The 21,501-nt window shown below is 46.0% G+C and overlaps 1 protein-coding gene across 3 annotated transcripts in view; it reads left to right on the forward strand.

Moving 5' to 3' along the window:
• The window catches only part of EMC9 (ER membrane protein complex subunit 9), an 83,117-nt gene extending 65,126 nt beyond the window's left edge, over positions 1–17,991 (forward strand). For all 3 annotated transcript variants that reach the window (XM_069634002.1, XM_069634004.1, XM_069634005.1), the window contains exons 4-6: positions 15,915–15,984; positions 16,787–16,881; positions 17,653–17,991. In XM_069634002.1, coding sequence (XP_069490103.1) covers positions 15,915–15,984; positions 16,787–16,881; positions 17,653–17,833 — 346 coding nt within the window. In that variant the 3' untranslated portion in view covers positions 17,834–17,991. The remainder of the gene's footprint in view (positions 1–15,914; positions 15,985–16,786; positions 16,882–17,652) is intronic.
• Positions 17,992–21,501: the final 3,510 nt, after the last annotated feature.

Below are 21,501 nucleotides of genomic sequence, written 5' to 3' on the forward strand. Positions count from 1 at the left end.
GATCAACAGTATATCTGGAGACCTCTCACTGCTAGGAATCGTGTTCAGAAGCTGAAGTCCACTACGACGAATAATTGGAGTAACTGAAGCTTGACCTTGAATCCCCGCTGGACGAAAAGAAGTGCTGTTGCTCTCCTTCACAATCTGAAAGCTGCTGTGTCTCCACCCAGAGAGGACCTGGTAAGGCGCCCTCTTCCTGAGCTACGAGGGACCATCATGCACAGCTGATCTTTGCCAAGGCTCCCTGGTAGACAGACCTTCGACAGGTTGCCGACCCGAGACGGGGACTGCCGCGGAATCTAAAAGAAGCACTCGGACTGTTGTCCGGCACTGTCGCCGACTGCCGTCGCCGACCAGAGCCGCCGTGCTCCCCTTTGCCTAAGAACTTCATTTTGATCATCGGACGCTCTTGTCTGCATCGTCGCCCGCTTTATCCCGCTGGAGAAGGCCCAACCGTCGATGCGCCGAGGAGCATCCGCTGGTGGGTTTCCCGCCACCTAAGGACTACAGAGACGCCGACGACTCAATGCCCTTGTTGGGCCACAGTTCTTCATCATCTCTTTGCGGTCCAAAACTATCGTCACCGAGGTGCCCCGCACGCCTATTCCTTGCAGGACGCCAACGCTCTGTCGTCGACGAGCACCGCTAGGAACGAAACTGCCACTTCACGGCCGTAGTTCAACCTGTTCGCCGTCGGACGTTCGACGACCCGTGACTCCTGCCTTAAAGGGAGGGCACTCAAGAAGGGCCGTCGATTTCCCGACAACGAACGCCGAGTTCCTCGACGCCTCTCGACGATCCGTGGCTCCTGCTTTAAAGGGAGTCACTCAAGAAGGATCGGTCGACGCATCTTCGGAGAACTCTACTCCACCAGGTACATTGGGGGGGGTAATAGGAGGAAATAAGACTATTGAACATTACATGGACTGGGCTTGTGCTATATATCTTTATTTACAGGTTGCCCAGGTGGGGGGATCTCCACACAGAACTGTGCCTAGCGGTAGGGGGTCAGCATTCTGCCTATTGTTTCAACCATCTTGCGTTCCTTCCTATCTCTATTGCTGGTTTCCTCGTTATTGATCTGTGTGTCATTTTAACCGTACAGTTGATATACTTTAATGAGATTTGATAACATTGGTGGTACCACTTTAGAATTGTATATATTTATCATTGTTGACTTCCGAGTACAAAGTGCGTTATTGTGATCGTGTACATACCTTTGAATATTAATTATATAAAGACTGTGTTTTCAGTAATACAGTGTGTGGACATTCCTTTGTGGGGGTTCGGGGACTACACTGTACTTAAGAACCAGCCTGCATCACCTCCTGAGAAGCTAGGCCTTGATTGCTCGTCCATTGCTACCTTATAGAGAATCTTGGCTGGGGTCCTCTGTGCCTCTCCTCTGCCATATAGAGAGAGCAGAAGTACAGACACCCCCTACCAGTCTTTACAAAGACCTCTCTGTAGTCCGCCGGCAACTCGTACCCTCCGAACTCAAAGGCTGCAGGAGCCAAGCCTTCAGGTTCAGCGTCCCTGGATCGTGATGCAGGATTGCACCGCCTTCTCTGGTGAGCAGATCCACGACCACTAGCAGCTTGATGGGAGGTGACGTTGATAGGTTGAGAAGGTCTGGGTACCAAATCTGCCTCGGCCACGCCGGGGCGACAAGGATCATCCTGTATCGGCACCGTTTGAGTTGTTTGATGACTCACAGCAGGAGAGGCAACGGAGAGAAAGCATACAGGAAGAGGCCTTCCCACAGGAAGGAAAATTCATCCCCCATGTTCCTCGGCTGGGGGAACCTGCTGACAAATCTCTGGCATTTGGAATTTGTCGCCGTCGCAAACAGAACGATCTGGGGTCTGCCCCATTTGAGGATGAGGCTGTCCACTCGATCCTATTGCAGCTCCCACTCGTGGCAAGAGGGCAGCTCCCTGCTGAGGGAGTCCGCGATGGTGTTCTTGACTCCCGCCAGGTGGAAAGGAATGAGGAACATATCCTAGTTGACGGGCCAGCGCCACAAGTCCTGCGCCTATCTGGAGAGCACTGGGGATCTATTTCCCCCCTGCTTCCTAATGTAGGACATCATGCGTTTACACCATGGTGGATGGCGGATTTACCGCCCGATTCCAAGGTGAGTGGGGCGGTAAATCCCCATTTCCCATTTTCCCTTCCCCATTCCCATTTTTGCCCCATAGGGCATAATGGGAGTGGGGAAGGCGCTAATTAGCCACCGTAAATTACGGTGGCGTAATTAGCATCATGGCAGGTTAGCGCCATGGATTTTAACGGCTGCAAAGAGCAGCCGTTAAAATCAGAATAGGCGTTAAGGGTTAACGACGGCGTTAACCATTAACGCCTGGGTCGTAATGAGGCCCATTGTTCAGAGCGGGACACTGTACTATAATGTGTCACTTTGATTTACATTCAGAAAATAACGGCATTAATTTTGATTCGAGGAAATTAACTTCCTTCTGCACAATATGTCCCTAGTGTTCCACATATTCAACCTAAACCTCAAATACTTTCTACGAAAATCCTGTGTCGGACTTTTCATAAGATATTCGGCCATTACCCCATGTTTCTTAGTCCAAAACAGGAGTATATTAAAATCCTTATGTGTAGAACATTTTATTGCATTTACCGACCAATCATACGGAAAGATTTTTGCCTTTGCTCGATCAGGGTTAGTTATAAGAAGATCAATAGTGACAGCTGCATCTGCTAATGCATTCAGAGCATGGTTTCGCCACCTGGTTGGAAACTAGTCCTTAAACGAAAATAGATTATGCCTGATGATTTTCAAGATCAAGGGTTTTTCTAGTCCGCCCAAAGCCTTGCGAAGGAACGCATATTGTTTCCATGTCACTTGTAAATATAGAGACAATAGTTCTGATTCATATCTCAGTAAGGCTAATGAGGTACCACGGGGCAACTGTAAGACCATTTTCCAATACTTGGACTTTATAGTATCCCAAAACTTGGAAAGTTCACAATGTTGTAAGTGCCATTTATGATTGTATTTCCTGGAAATTTGATTATTTTTGCACACCACAATTTGCGTTTTTGTCGTATTAATGGCTAAATTATTGTCCAGCGCATATAGGCCTAATTGGTCCAGCATATTTTGAAGACCTCTTGGAGTTTGTAAAAGTAAAACCAAATCATCCGCGTATAAAAACTACAAGATTATTTGTGTGCCTATCTGCGGGGGATCTCCAATACAGTTTGTTATTGTGTCACTTATGTCCAATATGAAAAAATTAAACAAAAAGGAGGCTAAGGCACAGCCTTGTTTCAGCCCTCTTTGAGTACTAATTGTTGGAGACAGTTTACCATCAAGATGAGTTCTCACTCGCATAGATGTGTTTGTATGGAGTAGCATTATCAATGCAAGTAGTGTAGAAGGGCAATTGTGTTTTTGCAGCTTTGAAAACAGAAGAGTCCTGTTTATTGAATCAAAGGCAGCTTTGAAATCAATAAAGCCCAAATATAAGGATTGTCCACACACCACTTGTTGCGATTGTATCATGGTGAGAGAAAATATGTTGGGAATTGTACCCAATCCTTTAACAAAACCCGGTTGAAAAGGATCTTTCAATTGTCTTTCATCAGCCCACGCATTGAGTTCTTTAAGAATAATTCGACAAAATGTTTTGCCTGGTGCGTCTAATAAAGAGATTGGCCGATAACTAACGGGATTGCCGATCACCTTTTTTATAGATTAGGACTGTGATTGCTTGGGTCCATGTTTTTGGTAATTTCTGTTCCAAGTTTATAGCAGAAAATATATTGAATAGTATGGAGGCCCATCGGTCTGAGTGTGTTTTCATAACGTGATTCGAGAGGCCATCCGGACCTACAGCTCTCGAATTGCTAGCTGTTTTAATGAGTTGCAAGATCTCATTTTTATCTAGATTAAGGTAGAAGCCAGATGCAATATTTGGCGAGCCCAAGCTTTTGCAGCCCATAGGGGGAGAATATAGATGTTCAAAATGTGATGTCCACTGTTGTGTACTGACTGCAGTGGTTTGCAGGACTGTTTGATGTGCACCATTGGCTTGGTTCAAGACAGCCCACATTTTAGAAATGTTTTTCTCAGCTAAGATCCTTAACATGTTGGCCCCATCTCTCTGATATAGTAATGATCTATGTCCTTTCATCCAATTTTTATGGGCTGTTTGAGCCTTTTGGGAGAGAACCATTCTGAGGTGTGGAGGAAGCCTTGTGAGTTTTCTCAGCTTGTCGATATAGAGATTTTTTTGCACGTAGCGTATTATCAAATATGTGCAAATGACTCTGATGATTACCAGTTGATGTTTTAGATTGACTAAATGCTTGAATCATATCACTATATATAATACCCACATTTTCCAGTTGCTGATCATCCGAACTACCTGGTTGAGTCATTAACTGATTGAAATAAGTTAAAGCATCCTCCGACCATCAGAGATGGTTCTTTCCTGTATTCACTACCAAACAACCCCGCACGGATAGACTCTTTATCAGATTTATTTCCGGTTGGGCTCGCCATTCGGCGCACAACATATTATGATTACTCACAACAGAAGGGGTAACACAAAATGTTTGCATAACAGACCATACTGCAGAGTTTACATAAACATAATCAATTATTGAGGATGTATTTCCTTTGCGCCAGGTCGGAGCTGGAGGAATGTCAGAGGAAAGGCACCATTCAAAACATGTACATTTCTGTGTTTCACCAAGCATTTCCAATGCATAAGTCTCTCATTGTACCGCTTGGAAATTTTTTCAAGACATTTTAAGCTCAAATCACCTGCTAATACGAGGTGTGTAATACCTTGATTTTCAATCACCATGTCAAGCAGACCATTTAGGTCCTTAAAAAAACACTCATTCGAAATCCCTGCCGGGTTCCAATATATGTTAAGAATTGCATACTTATCATTCTGGAACATGACCTTAACCAGCAGCATGAACTTATTTGGATCAGCCCAAAATCTTGAGGAAAACCAAGACCCTGTTTTGACCCGAAGTTGGTCTTCCCATCGCAGATTTCACAGCAGGGTTCAAATGAGGTCATGGTTGTCCAGATCGGAGGACGCGTTAACCAGGTCTCCTGTAAAAGAAGTAAGTCAAATTTACTTAAACGACTTTGGTCATTATTTAAGAGGTGTTTGAAACCTCTAGTGTTCCAACTCAAGAGAGAGATTGAACACTGAACAGTTTGTACATCTAGTTAATTTCGATTAGTTTTATGCATACAGGAGCACATTTTTCCCGGTTGTCTTGGATTCTTAACGTCTCTGTTCACAATGGAGTTCGTTTTTGCGGAATGTGTTTGATGCAACTCCAATTGTGGTGCACCATGTCCCTCCACTTCAGTACTTAGCACAAATCCCAGCTTATATAATGGGCCATTTGCTTGCCAAATTAGGTTTTGAACCACTCTAGAATGCATCCATATTCTTACTGCATTTAGATTTCTATGAATTCTACTAGAGCCAAATTGCCAGAAACAATATCCTCTAACAGCTAAATGTCTGAGAAGATAGCCATCACTGCTTTCCGATTTAGATCGTATTAAATGGAAGGAGAGGGTCTGCAACTTAAAGTTAGGGTGCCTGGGGCAAAGCATTTACCAGGCCCCGACCCCTCCTTCACCTGTTTGTGATTAGAGTCTTCAGTCTTGTCCCTCATTTCTTTGGGGGGACCTAAGGTCTTGAGTTTTCCAAAAGCATTTTCAATCAGGCGCAAGACCGCCTCAGGGAGCTCCGACGGAGGTGCAGAGGAGATAGATTGAGTCTGCTTAACCAGTGAAGCTCATCTATCGATGGAGAAGGGCATGCTCTCAGTGGCTACATTCTCTTTACTTCCATCTTCACTGGCCCGCGTATGATGTAACACTTGTTTTTTCACTAGAGTTCCTATTTTACAATGACAGGAGACAGGCACCAGGCTCTTAAGGGAGCTTCTTTCACAGGGCTTAGAGGCCACAATTCCACAGATTCGGGATTTGCTAATTTCATGCTCAATCCTAAATGAGGTGGAATGTGTCCATCCATGTAAGCATCAACAGTCTTTTGGATTTCTGCTCTATGATTTAGCTCGCCATTCCCCCGACTCTCCTTCTAGCATTTTGTCTGTGCATGGTTCCTTATAGCCACGACCAGAATCACTATTTGCCGTGACATCTTTAGCAGTCTTCAATTGCGAGATTTCTTTCATTAGTTCATCTAACGGAGGGTAATTTAAAGTTTGTACTGGGTTAAATCCCGGCAGACCATTTTTTTGTTTTGCTTGAGCCTGTAACATATATTTTTTCTTAATGGCTTGCAAAGCCGTTACATTATTTTTAGTGGGGATTGAGATGGCTTTAAAAAATTGCTTTGCCCTCGCATTCCCCAAGCGCCTGGGAGCCGGCTGATTTTTTAGAAAGTTTTGATACTGCAATTTCATCCTTTTTGACAATATGTCCATTTTTGGAGGTCAAAGAGCAAGCCATTTTTTTTTGGGTGTACTCCTCCCAGTCGGTGTAAATATTGTGTAGATTTTCTTTTGTTTATCCAGCAATATAGCAGGCTCGACACATTGCTTGAGGAGTGGGAGCCTGCTCACCTGTGCCATCATAAATGATTGAATTAAAGCACAGTAATGGCCCCACTAGCCCGCTGTTCTCAATTACCTGAATGGACATGTGAGGGGGTGGACGCCGCTCAATGTTTAACTCTGTTTGGCAAGCAACTGAGGTCATAGAAACTAAGGTGAAGGGGTTGCTCATTAGAGTCAAGATGATGCTTGTCCACATTCCCCACCAGTTTTTGCCAGGAAAGTATGTTTTTTAAGGCTACTCCCTGTGTAAGCAGCCTCTGATCTAATGAATGGTACATTTGTCCTAATGACTGAATAGCTAAATTCATAGCTTGTAATGTGACATTCAACTGAGGGTCAGAGTTGGAGGAGCACATGGTAGTATTGGTGCTATGAGTGTTAAGCTGAGCACTGCTACCCTTATGATGCATAGACACAGACGTAGACTCAGACTCAATAGCACTGTGAGAGGCTTCAGAAAACATAACGGGTGAACATGACAAGTTATCCGAAAGCCGCTTATCCGAAAATACAGTCATTTGCCTCTAAATCTATTACGGCGTCATCGATCACAGGCTTCAGGCAACAAGAAGCCGTTGATAATTTTTTGTCCGTTGCAGCCGCCAAACTGTCTAATATGGCTGTGTCAGTTATTCACAAGTTGTTTTGACAAGCTTCAGCCGGCTGCAAAGGCACCAAACTGTCCACCACATTTACATCAACCAACAACTGGGGCTTGCGACACAATACATCCTTAACAATCTGAACGGACTTAGCCTCAATCGCTTTTTTAGCCCTATGGGCGGAAAGGGAGCAGTTACAAAACGTGCGTATATCCGCGTTGGGAAGCCCCCCCCCCCTGTTACCTTCCTTCTTACCGGGGTGGAACACGAATAGCAGGATGTACGCACATGTGTAGAGCTCTCACTTGATGTCAAAGGGGAGATTCCAAGGGGCATGCCAGTTTTCAGTGTTTTGACAATCATCATGTCACAGCTTCTTTACGAGTTAAACGGACTGAAGCAACCCGGAAGACCTCAACGCCTCTGGCCGAGGCGAATAGGCAAAGAGGTACTTCCACTCGGTGCGCGCGAGAAGCTGCTTTTGAAGCTTCGCCTTCAAGTGGGCGTGGCTTAGGTGGTAAGAGCAGAATGAAGCCAATATTAAGCTTGTAAAGCTTCAAGGATTCTCTAAATAAAAATAAATAAGGAGGCAGTCAGTATAGTTAACCTACAGCTACAATAAACCAGTCAATATCTGTAGATAAGTCCAATATACCATAGGTATTTTCACAGCTTAACACTGAGAAGACCCACGGTGAAGAAACAGCGTCTGAGGCAAAGCGGTACTTCCGGGTGCGCACGAGAAGCTGCATTTGAAGCTTTGCCTTCAAGTGACCGTGGCTTAGGTGGTAAGAGCGGAATGAAGCCAGTATTAAGCTTGTAAAGCTTCAAGGATTCTCTTAGGTATTTTCACAGCTTAACACAGAGAAGACCCACAGTGAAGAAACAGCGTCTGAGGCAAAGAGGTACTTCCGGGGACTTCCGCTCGTGCGTGCCGATCTGCCAGATTTTCCAGAGGAGGCACGAAAGGATGGGCAATGCTGCTGAAGAGTGCCGAGGGCATGGGCCCTCTTTGTGTTAGTCTTAATCGCCTGCAACGATTTGTCCACGGCTTTCCCAAAGAGGTTGTCCCTGTCAAAGGGCATGTCCAGTACCCTCGTGTGGACCTCTTGCCAGAAGTTGGTGGCCTTCAACCAGCCATGACGACTGAGGCAGACACTGTTCCCCATTTGTCAGAACCCCATGTCTGCGATGTCCAAGGCCAAATTGATGGCATGGTCCGATGCCACCTTGCCCTCCTGAAGGATCTCAAGCGCCTCGACCCGTTTGTCGTCGGGAGAAATTCCAGCAGCGGGCCCATCTTGTACCAGAGCTCCCTGTTGTATCTGGGCAGGATCGCAAGTGCATTCGCTGCCTTGACTGTCAACACTGAGTAGATCACTTTCCTACCCATGGCATCCAACTTCTTCCCCTCGCTGTCCAGGGGATCGGAGGCTGAAGATGGCGGATTAGAAGACTTATTCCTCGCAGCCGCCGAGACCACTGAGTCAGTTGAGGGCTGCGACCATAGGCACTTGGGTGCGGACTCCGGCACCTGGTACTTCTTTTCCAGTCTTGTCCCTCTTCGCCGGGGCAGAGGCTAGGTTTCTCATCAGCGCCAGGCCATCATCCCAAATGTCGTCCAGGAAAGGCACCACCAGAATGGTCTTCCTCTTGGCCTCATGTTGTTAGTAAAGGAAACCTTCCTTCTTGGTCTCTTCTGGCGTCAGCTGGAAGAGTTCAGACGCGTGGGCGACCATGGCGTGGAACGACCCCACTTCATCTGGGGGAGAAGCCCTCAGCGGCAGAGAAACGCTGCCACCGTCATCCGTGGTCGCTGTGTCCATCCCTGTATCCCTAAGGGGGAGGGCATGTGCAGCCGATGATAAGGAGGGGTAGGGTGCCGTTTCCTCTTGTTCGGCGGGGCCGGTGGTACAGTCAGCATCCTCTTCTGGATCTCCAACACCAGTGTGTGGAGAGTTGAAAGGATGTCCATCGATAAGTCCCGGGGAGGTGTCAGGAGTTAGGCTTGCTGGGCCCAGCGCCACGTAATTGACATCCCCGCCACCGTCGTCCCCCCTCAGCGTTTCCACCGTCTTCCTCCTTGGCTTTTCCACCGCCGCCGTTCCCCACCTCTTCTGGGACCGGGTGAACGGACACCAGGTCCTCCTTGTCCAGAAGAAATATTCATGCCCTGGAGCACGCTGGAGCAAGGTTGAGGCACCCCCTCCCTTTTGCATCCTGAGTAGTCAGGCTTAGGGGTAGCATCCTCTTCTCCGGCGTTTTCTCCACCAGCTTGGCCGGGGCCTCCTGCCTCGGGGGTAGGGCCACTCTGGGCACTGTCTGGGTCCCCTGGACCGAGTCAGCCCCTTTCGCCTTCGAGAGGTCGGCGCCACCAGCTCGATCGTCGAGACTGACTTCTCCTGGACCACCTGGGCCTCCAGGGGCAGGTCAGACACCTTTCCCTGCGCCTTGGTCTTCTCCGGCTTCTCCCAGAGCTTCCCCCGGTTAGCCGATTTCCTCTTCGAGGAGGAGCTGGAGCGATGACTGGAGATGGAGGCAGACATTGAAGATGAGCACGCCCTGCCCATCGCAGGACCTGCTTGCGCAGTGACCCAGACAGAAACAGACTTGCAGTGCTTGGCCTTGTCTTGGGTCCCCATGGATGGAGTGCCCTCAAAAGGCTTAGAAGCCCACTCCTTGGACCGGCCAGGCCTGGGTGAGGCATGCCCCTGCTTGCCGCACGGGTTAAAGGCCTTTGCGTTGAGCCATGCTGCCAACCTACTGTGACGATCCTTGACGGTGCGCTTGGAGAATCCAAGGCAGATTTCACAATCTGCTTCACTGTGGTCCGGATGGAGACAGTAGACACACTGGGAGTGTTTGTCCTCCACAAACACATTCCTCAATCCGCAGCTGGAGCAGAGCTTGAAGAGGGAGCCTCGCTCCTTCTTCTCCTCCGACATGGTGCGGTGTAGACCCGATGGCCTTATTGAATCAATGAAACTCTTGATGATTCTTTGACCTTGAGGGGCGTTGAAAGACGCCGACAAACAGATCCCTGCTTGCCGGTCAAAGAGCGAAAGAGTACACAGGCTCTATTTGACAAAATTAGAAAACGCAGAAAAGCTCTTGGAGCAAAACACAAGGACTCCCAACACTTGAACATGCGGTAGAAATCTGAAGATGGCTGCCAGAGGAGGGGCTTAGGGAGAGGGCAGCCATTGGCTGTGGGCTGTATCACCCCACAGAGGATTCCCGGCCTGACGACAGGGAATATTCGTGAGCATGTGAATCCATGCCAGACCCCATGCTGGAGAACCAGGTTTCTGTAATAAGTAGCATGTCTGTGCCTGCTTCGCTTAGAAGGTCAGATTTCTATTGAATGTTTTGCCATGGATCTAAAGTTGAGAAGGCTGCAATGTAGTTTGTTTGATTTTCCTTTCTGATTGTTGTTTGTATAGTTCGGTGTGTTGTTGGTTGCGTTTCCGTTGCTGGTGGTTCATTTGCCGGTCAGTCTCTTCGTCGAGTAGACTGATATGGTTGGTTTTGGTTCATTCTGGCTGGTGAATTGTGTTTGTACCCGTCCGTTGTTCCAGTCTTTAGTGATGTACGGTGTGTAGAGGGTAATGGATTCCAGTTTGTTCCCGATCCTGGTTGGGGTATTGTCCTTGTCTAGTCTGGGGTAGGGTGGTTTATCAATTGTGTTAGTTTGGCATTCCGGTGGGGTCTGTATTGGTAACACCTATTGCCTGTCAGTTTGTTGTTGCTGGTCAGTCTTTGCTTACCAGGCAGTCGAATGTGGAGAGGTAGCGAGTAATGTAGTCCGTCTTTGCTCTGGCCTGTTCTTCAGCCAGTTTTTAAGAGTTGTGGGATTATGCTGGTTGGCACCTTCCCGCACGGTTGGGGTTTCCTTATCATTTCTGTTGTCCATTCTTTGTCTTTCTTGTGGCGAGGCATTGTGTTTTGGGTGTTGGTTGTATTCCTTTGAGACGGCATCCTCTTTGGATTGGTGTGGTTCTTGGTCTGTGGTACAGTCTTTGCTGTTTGTGGTTAAATGTTGCATGTAAATGGTGAGGTTGTGGTTGTTGAACCAGGGGTTGTAGAGCCTCACGGTTCGGTTGTTTCCTTTATGGTTCCTGGTATTTGTGTTGGGGTTCTTGTTTGTGGTTGTTGAACCAGAGGTAGTAAACCCTTAGGGTTTGGTCATTTGCTGGTATTTCTTTTCTGGCTCGGATGTGTTTTTTGGCGTTTATTTTGGGGGTCCTTCGGTTGATGTTGTAGATAGAGGGTGGGCTGAGCGGCTAGCTATCCACTGACGTGGAAAAGGCCTGGTGGTTTGCATGCTGCTGATGGGGTGGGGGCAACCCCCTCAAGCTCAATTGCTGAGTCTGAAACGGCTGTGTTAGGCGGTGCAGCTTGACAAGGCTCTTCCCGTTAGGTCCTCTCTTCTAATCACTCGCGGCGGCGGAGCAGAGAGCAGTCAGCAATACGCTTCGGCGGTGAGGGAGCGAGGACGGCACCGACTCGACCAGCGTTTTTGCGGTGCTCCAGCCCCCTCGCCATGTACTGAATCCAACTACAATCAAAACTCCTTTCAGGTTTCCAGTTTCACCGTCACTCGGCTGTCTCCCTGCTGCATCCATAGGCAGAAGGTAACGGTTTGACTAGTGACAGAACGCGCTTGACTGCTTCACGCGGCATCTTTACTTCCATCGCCTAAATTGACTAGGGTTTGGATAGTTGGGCAGCATCTATCCAGCATCTATTAGTAATTTGCCTTCTCTGCCTATGCTTCCACACTCCCGTAGACGTCTCGCCAACCACAGGTGTATGGGAAATAAAAAACAGAAGGTCACCGGAAGATAATGGATGTTGAATTTTCTCCCTTTTTGGGGCTAGGCTTGTCCAGCCCCCTTCCCGATGCTATAATGAGGTATGAGTACTCACCGCATCCCCCTACACTAACCCCCCCGCAGGAGAGATAATGTCCTATCAGAAGTCCTGGCACAAAGTGCAAAAAGGAGAATGAAACTCCAGTCAGAGCAATTGTCCATCTCCAACATGCTGCACATTGATAAAAACCTCATAAGCGAGTTCAAAAATGCCAGCAAAGGTGTATGCTTTCCCCTATGTATACCTACACCTTCTCAGTTTAATGCAGCTAATCTTACTGAGTCAGGAGTTTCCAATGGGTGTAACCCCAATAACCAGGAACCTGATACTGTTGTAGTACATAAGCTGGTGCAGCTACACTCTGTGGTTCCACAATAGTTGCTTAATAAAGTACAAACAGGGGGTGTCTTAGCTTCAGACAAGGAGCGTGGGGCTGCGGACCACATGATTCCATCGTCCTGGTGCCTGTTCAAGGAACAGATACAGCTGGACATTTCTGCTTGTACTAACATGGAAGATTTTGACAGGCTAATGTTGACAACTGGCTTTAACAAGTGTGTTCCAGTACTGCACCACCAGCAGAAATCCACTCAAGTAGTACCGGATCGAATTGAAAAATCAACTCATTCATTCCCTTCCTCATATGGGGCCCATCAAAGCTGCCAATCAGACGGGGTAATGTCCTCGACTACAGACGCCCCTGGGCGTGAGTTGTCAGGATCACTACTCTCTTCTTTGGCAGCTAAATAATAATCAGTCAGCAGCATTCATTGCTAAACAGGTGACCTTTCGAACTGTGCACACTAGGAAGTTGTTTATGCCCAACATTGAGAATATGGATGTTAAAGCTTTGGTTTTGGACGAGAGACATTTTGTAATAACGAATGTGGAGAAAGTAGCGGGGAAAGAATCCAGAAGGTCATGCGAAGGATAGACCTAAGCAGCTGGTGCTCATCGTTATCGAGAGACTGTGTATTAGTGGGGTGTGGGCTTAGTAATTTGCCTTCTTACCTTAAGCGATGCAAATATATACCCAGGGGGCGTGCATACTGTGAACTGGTACTTTAGACTTTCCACCCTTAGGGTTCCTTTTGATTCTAGGAACTAATGGCCACATGTTTGTAGATTCTGCTGGATAGCTTTCTGTAATGTTCTCGTCTTATCTATACTGCATCAGTTCCCCTTATATGTTGTCCTTCTCCTAGCCAAACAACACCCTTGCCCCACTGTTACTTATTTTATTTCTATATTCCATGTTGTCTATGATGTTTGTTGGTTTGTCATGTACGCGCCATCATGCCTATGGGTCAGTTGTGCGCATTATATATAAACCTAGATTTGGGGTGTTGGGTTAGTGGTGAGAGCTGGGTTATGTGAAACCAACAGTGGATGGAGGTGACTGGGTTGGAGACACTGCGATTACTCAAAGACAGCACTTGTACCTTAGCTACCTGGGGTTGTGGGGAGGCCCAAGCTGGGACACAGCAGCAGTACTGAGCTTGGGGATGCCTGGTAAGTGGGTGAAAGCCTATGATTGCAGTCATAACCATAAAAGCGTCAATATCTAGCAGGTGTTAGAGAGGCTCAGGTTGAGGGCACGGCAGCAATGCCAGGTATGGCTAACAAACACAGTTGGCCTAGATGCCAGATATGGCTAACTGCAATTTGGCTATCTCAAATATTGTAACACCTAGACTTAGGACACCTGGATAGAGGGAGAAGGGGCCTAAGTGGGGGCGCAACAGCAGACTGCACCAGCCCCTGGCCCGGGACAACTGAAACAAGGCAGAAGGGCCCAAAATCGGGCACAATAATGAGTGCAGCAGCCCTAGATTCAGGATACCTGGATAGAGGGAGAATGGCTCAAATGGGGACACTGTAAAAATGGAAGGAATCCCAGTAGTCACTAGTCCACCTAACAGGATGGAAAAATTGTCTACTCTGTCTAAACCCAAGGTGGGGGGAGACACATCTAATTATAATTTTTAGCCCGTCATTCAGTAGTGAAGCGTTCGCCTGCGGAGCCAGTGTCAGACGCGTACTATGTGGACACCGCTATCTATACTTTTGAGAATCCCACTCGAGTTGCGATTCCCTATGTGTGTACCGCTTCGGCAGTTTTTGCATTCCGTGTGACAAACACTATAGATCTTTCTATTGTACGACGCAACTGTCGGTTTTTGCCCATCGGAGGTTAACACCTTGAATATAACAGTCACAGTGGCCCTTTGGTGTTTAGCGGAGCAATTGTAAAAGAACGACTTCATTTTGTTCCAGTCCACATCCTAACAAAGGATAAACAGTTACAGGTGGCAAACTATTTGGCAGCCTTCCTTAATTTGAGCAATCCATGTTGTGAGCCCCTACGAGCACCACAAAAGGTTGCACGTGCACATCACACTGTTCCTCTCACAAAGCAATTGTTTTTATCAATTGGGATTTTCGTGATCATTACAACCCTCCTGATGAATGTTCTATGATTAATTCCCTAAGAACAGAAACATGTCGAGACATTTTCCTGGATTGGCACAGGGAAAGAACAACTTTTGTTATCTAAGAATGATTAGAAACTGATACAGTACTAGCTATATGTTAACTGTATCCTACATTTGATGTTAATTAAACATTTGATTGCGAATGACGAAATCCTATGTTTTTTATGCGATGATCTATGATCTTTTTGTATGTATTCAGCATTTGTGTAAAGTGACTATTTGTGTGTTTCACTAATTCTTAAAGTGTATTAAATTAAAATTGATATCCGGGGTTCTTCTGAACCTATTTGGCCGTGCAACCTGCCTTTTTTGAGCTCTGTCTTTTTCATAATTTTAAATGGGGACACAACAGAAAATGCAGAAAAACCTATGTTTGGGACACTTGGATCGAGGGAGAATGGCCTAGGATGGGGGACAACAGTCAATGTAATAACACCTAGGTTTGGGTCACCTGGATCGAGGGAGCATGACCTAGGATGGGGGCACAACTGTAAATACAGTAACACTTCGAACTAATGGTTTACCATACAATCTGGATAAATGCGAGCTATGGCTAATGGAACCTGGCTAAATGCGAGATATGGCTGACCAACACAATCTGGCTTAATGCGAGATAAGATAACTATACAAACTGTGGGCTATACGCATCAAAATTACAAGCTAATAGAGAATAAGATTAGATTGGGTTGGTCAGTTCAGTGGGGAGCAGTAATGGCTGCATCCCCTGCACAAACCTTACTTACCTTTGTCAGTGGCGCAGAGGCTCGCTGAAAGTCAGCCATTCATGGGTGGTGGGTGGGTTGCTGTGGATCAGAAAGCGGGAGAGGATGGAACCAGCAGGGGATTCTGTGCTCACAGAGCGCAGAAGCTTTTAAAAATGCAATTATGGGCCACAAATTGGTAAAATGGTGGGCACAGCACACAAGGCGCTGCCTTACCAGTCTTCTCTGCCAAGTGTAAATAAGTCACCAGCCTCTTCCATTTAATATCAGTATGTAACCTGCTCTCCCTCCCATGGGGTGTTAACATGTAACCAATCTCTTCCCAATGCTGGGATTACAGAACCTTCCGCTTACTCATTGTCAGTGTAATGTGTAACTTCCTATTTTCCCATGTGCTGTTGATGTGTAACCCAATCTCCTCATGTGGTCCTTGTATGTATGTTAATTTTCCATTTGGTGTCCGTGTGCAATCGCCCTCTGCTTTATGCAGCATTAGCACTTACACGCTCTCCCTCATGTATTGCAAGCATGTACACAGTCTATAACCTAGACAGTGTCTGTACATGATCTATCTCTTCTCGATCCAGACCTAGTATGTAACTTGTCTACATCTTTTCATGCAGTGCCAGCAATATCGCTCTTCGGATTGCAGGACGCCTTTCTGAGTACTTCAGCGATGCCATCCTGATAACGGTATGGGGAAGCCACCAGCCACTTTATCTGTAATTTGAGATCAACTTCTGATAGAAGATCTGCCAGTGGTGTACACCAGGGTCCTAGATTAATCCCCAACTGGTCCAGCTTCTGAGACATAAGCTGGGCCAGGCTCAGGCTGATGGAAATCCCTGTCCAGTAACAGAGGACATCATTCTGTATGATAGATAACTTGGGACCAATAACCAGGGACAACCTTCCCAGCTGGCCTAGCCCATGGAACACTATGGGCAATTGGCTTAGATGACAGGTCTCTCAGGGAAGTAACTGATGGGGTAGTTCCTGGTGGGCAAGTTTCTAATCCTGTAACAGGGGTGGCACAACCTATAGGATAAACTGAAGTAGAGGGCAAACATTCCTAGCTAGCTGACCCCTCCGCCCCCTTAGAAGAATAACCAAGGGTAAAATCGTTCAATCTAGAAAAGCCCCTATATCCGGGGGCAGCTGCAGCTAGGGATCCGCTGGTAGAGCCCATAGGACAGCAAGTAAAGGTGCAGCAGTCTCGGGGGATAGAACCTAGGGGCTGTAGCCCCAACTTGTAGAGTCTCTGGGACAGTATTTGGGCGATGATGGTGGTCAGTCCTTAGCTCGTATAACCTCCGAGACAGTAACCGCAAGGTGGTCAGTCCCTAGCTAATACATCCCCTGGGATAGTCAGTATGATATTTGGCCACTATTCTAAATAAAGCAACACTGTGTGTATGGAATAATAGGTCACATGTTATACCTTTTTAAGTCTTCTTCAGAGTGCTTTACCTACAGTACTGTCTCTAATCCCCAGCTGGATAACCGTCGCCTGTCTCCAGATCCTCCGCTCCCCCCTGTGATTATCCTGCAGCACAAGGAAAAACGCTGGGTTCCCAAAGACAAGAACCTGTGAGTGAGGGCTGTAGTTCAAGGTTTCATATGAAGGGGTGAGGAAAGACTGGTGGGTGAGCTTGGGCTTTGTTGATAAGTTTGACATTGCATGGTGGGTGGAGCCTGGGGTGACACAACTGTCCTTCAACCTAGAATGACTGGAGGACTTGCAGCACATGAGCTGAGAAGGCCCCTGTCAAATGGTGGCCACATTGGGGCAAAAGCCAGGCATCTTATCAGTCCAAGTCAGTCGGTCAGGAGTTTGACCTCGTTAAGGACAGGCTATCTAGCCTCTTAGTGGTGATGGAGGCTGGAAATAAGAGGGATGAGTTGGCTGTTCCTCGAGTAACAATTGCCATAGATTGTGCCTTTGCAAGGATTAGCAGGTAGATCCTTGACTTTTGGTGGGTGCATTATGGGCCTGACCTGAATATTTATGCAGTCCACTCACCATGAGGGTAGAGGTTGAGTCTTGCCAAAGTAAGCCAATTACAGTGGGCCGATGGAGGGCCACATTGAATGATTCCAACTGTCCCTTGCTCTACTGAGTGCCGAGGTTGATCCACCCAGACAATGAACATCAGTCACGTATGCCAACCTATGGTAGTTGGAAGCTGGGCAGTACATATCAAAAGGCTATTGTCTCTTTCTTGGGTAATTAGAAAAAGATCTGTCATGCCTTTAAAAGGTTGCACATTAGTTGCATGATAGTGTTACCTTGACTGTGCAATATAATGATACCTCCCTGCTTTCATCACACCTTAACTTCATCCTTCTCCCCTTTCCGAGGATCATGTGGCAAAACTGGGAGGAGACCCGCCGCATCACTAGGACCCTGTTGGAATGTAAAGCTTACAGGCAATTGGTCGACTTTGATGCTCACCTGGATGATATCAGGTGTGATTGGACCAATCAGCGTATTAACCGAGAGATTGGCAAGCTAGCCTCAGTGGCCAACGGCAGTGCATGAGACCCTAACTGTGATAGGGGACTGAACCAGTGACATACCTCTGAAGACCATCCGTGCTGCTGGAGGGGGTTCAATTGGAACTTATCAGTTATTTTTGGCTGTATTTATTTATCTTATCATGCATCTTAATTTATTAAATACATTATTTTGTGTCCTAATTTTTACAGTTCACCATTTTACAGAGACAAGTTGTGATTTTATCTTGAATCCTAAATTGTACAGAGGGGACTACTTTCATTTGCACTTAAGTTCAAACGGTTCCTTTAATGGAATGTTCAACTTTTCCACCACATAACTCGCAGTCAGAAATGCCATTACACCTTTTCCTCTACACTTGTGGAATAGTGTCATTGTGGGAGACATTTACAATAATACCCAAAGTTTTCACACAGTTGATTTATACAGTTTCAATATTTAATGCAGTGTGATGGTGTTCTTGGCCTTACAAGGTGATGTATGTGTTGTAGTGGCTAATGTTCATGAAAGACTGAATGGAAAGTCTGCAATGTTGATATACAAAAGGAGGCGTTTTCAACCCATGATCTAGCGGTAATAGCGCCAGTCTGGTTGGAGCTAACGCTAATACAGTTTATGGTTCGGCCCCTATTAATCTAAAATCACGAGTGTCAAGCTACACTCTAACGAGAACTTTGCGCTCATCAGATTTGTCCCTGATCAAGTGCATAGGATTAAAACGCACGACTGGATAGGGAAGTTCTTACCCAGTCCGCGCAGATACAATTTGGAACTCACTTCTGCAGAACTTTAGACATGAGCAAAAGCTAACGATTCTTCGTCAATCATTAAAAACATTCTTGTTTGATTAGTGGACCTACCCTCCCTCTGGTCTCCCTGATAACTGTCCTGTCATTGCTGTTTGTATACTTTGTGTGAATGTTCACTCTGATGCCTGCAGGCTACTGGCGCGTTACAAATAAATAAAATAACCATACAATTTCCAGCCAAAGAAAATGTGCACTTCAGACTAGGAGAAATAGCAAAGGCTATAAGTAGCCAGAAAGCAGGCAATGCCCTGGGCACAAATGGGCTTCCAAGTGAGCTCTTCATGTGCGCTAGGAGAATTTCCACCCTCCTGGTTGACGGCAAAAGTTCTGATATATAAACTAGGGGCTAGAATCTGCCCCTAGCAGTTATCCACCATCTCACTCTTAAACTTAGGGGGAAAGATTTTTGGTAAATGGTCCTCCAGCACATTGAGAAGATGGAGGGTAAGTGTCTAGCCATCCCACTTAGAAGCAGGTTTCCAGAAAAAAGTTAACATGATTGACCTATGTTTTGGAATGGTATTGCTTATAAAAAAAATGTGACTAAGAAAGAGGTTCTGTATGATATTTGTGGACTTCAAAACTGCCTTAGCGTTCCGAGATCACAACTATAGTCATCGTTGAAAGCATTAAACAACCAAAGTGCCTTATTGAAGATCATCGGATTTTAATGTATTGTGCATACCCAAAGAGTACCGAAAAGGAAAACCTGCAGCTGTATGCAAACTATCTTTCATCATCATGCCACAGGCAACAGACAAAAAGCATTACTAAAAGAGAGGTTATTTCAGTTTGTTACATGAAAATAGACAGGGTTTCCAATTGGTGCAGTTCCAAGGGCAGCTAGTCCATAATCTAGCACCCAGGACCCAGAATCTTCAGTTCTCCCTGGTCACTCAGCGACAACCTGGGATTTTCCACAGATGGAGATTAATGGAATGCCTAGGTGTGTGTGTTTGGGGGTGGGGAGTTTGGGGGAGATATGTACATTAAGCTAGACCAGAGCCAAACCATGAACACACTGAAAGCTTAAGTAGAAAATCTTACAAGTGATACAATGACACACTGGTAACCAGTGGAGATCTGTGATCCCTTGGGGAGTCCAAAATGAAGATGTACAGCTGCATTTTATATCCCCTGAAGCCGTGCCAACAGTTTGTCGGGGAGACCCACAAAGGGAGTTTGCATAGTCCAAGTGAAAATTGATCAGGAAACCCACAGTTCCAGTGTGATTTTCTTTCAGAATAAATGGAAGGAACTTTCCTAAGCATCCGAAGTCGAAAGAATGAAGATCTTACCACTTTGTTTATCTGAAGCGTGAGTGAGAGATCAGTTTCCCACACCACACCTAGGTTTTTGACTTTAGGAGATAAGGAGGTAGGTACTCCAAAGAAGACAAGGGGGACAGGGTGAAACAAGTAGATCAGTGATTACATGTTGGGCCAACCAGCCTCACCTCCATTTTTTGCAGGATTAAGTTAAGAGTCCATTCCTGGTCATCCACTCCCATACTGGTAATAGACATTCCTCAAGCTGGACTCAGTTATTGTCTGCCCCAGAAGAACTGACGACAAAGTTGGGTATCATCGGTGTAGGAATAGAACTGGAGCCCAAAGTTTTGCAGGGGAATTCATTAATGGGTGAACATAGGAGATTGAATAGTAAAGGACAAGGGGCGAGCCCTGCGGTAACATTTCACAACTGCTGGCGAAGAATTGAGAAAATGGGCGAGAGACATTTCGGCTCGAGGATATTAACCAGAGGAGGTCAATGCATCCAAGGAATATCTAGTTGATATGAGACAATCAGATTTGCTTACAGAACAATGGAAGGAAAAGAAAACTCCATCTCTGGTATATGTTTCAAAGTACCAGGTTCAAATCGGGCAAATTAAAATCATTATACAAAAGAATTTGAGAACTCTTGCGTGCGACACCTGAGTTGAACACTTATTCCGTGAACCTTCAGTATTACAAGCTGAGCACTAATCTAAAGCACCATTTGGTCAACACTAGACTGATGAAAAACAACTGTTAACCTAGCAAATGGGCAAATTCCCATGATTGCATTGCTCCAACTGCGGGTTTGTAACTAAAGGCAATATACTGAACCACCCAAGATCAGGAGAGAAGATCAAGATAACAGTTTTGCCACATGCGACACGAGTAATGTGATTTACACTATTAAATATCCTTGTAGAATGTATTACGTTGGGCATTCCAAAAGACAATGTAAGCAAGGCTGGAACGAACACCGATCATGTATTCGGACTAAAAACACAAATTCTGCAGTAGCTCGGTACTGGATTGAGAAGAGGCACGACATTTCGTAAATCAAATTAAGTGGTGGATGTGGTCACAAGGAGAGACAGCTATGAAGACCTGATGAGAAGACTGGATTGGAGAGAGACTTTCTGGATTGAAAGTCTTGATGCAATGACTCCTAATGGGATTAATGAAGAAATTAACTTTGTGTTTTTTGTAAATATCTCATGCGCATTTAAGGGCTACGCTAAGCGGTCTGTTTAAATTATTGCATACAAGTCACTACATCACATTTTTATGATTTGATACAATTTCATTGAAGTTAAGTAAATACATAAGCAGCCAGTGGCCCTTTTAAAATTAGGGATTGAGTAATATACAGAAGATATACACTGGTGGCTACTGTGCATTAACGCACCTTATATGTAGGCATATAATTGCAATCCAGAGTTCCCTGAACCTATAGAACGCTTTGGAAATATTGAATATTCTGAGTGATAGAAGTGATAGAAGTGCACCAAAAAAGTAGTGGAACTGTGACTGTGGCGGGGACAGACTAGGAAGGAAAGAAGCAACATACAACACATTTTTCATGGGTTGCAGCCATGCTAGTTGACAG

Source organism: Ambystoma mexicanum, chromosome 13 (genome assembly GCF_040938575.1).
Source record: "Ambystoma mexicanum isolate Mex_15411 chromosome 13, UKY_AmexF1_1, whole genome shotgun sequence".
Lineage (NCBI taxonomy): Eukaryota > Metazoa > Chordata > Amphibia > Caudata > Ambystomatidae > Ambystoma > Ambystoma mexicanum.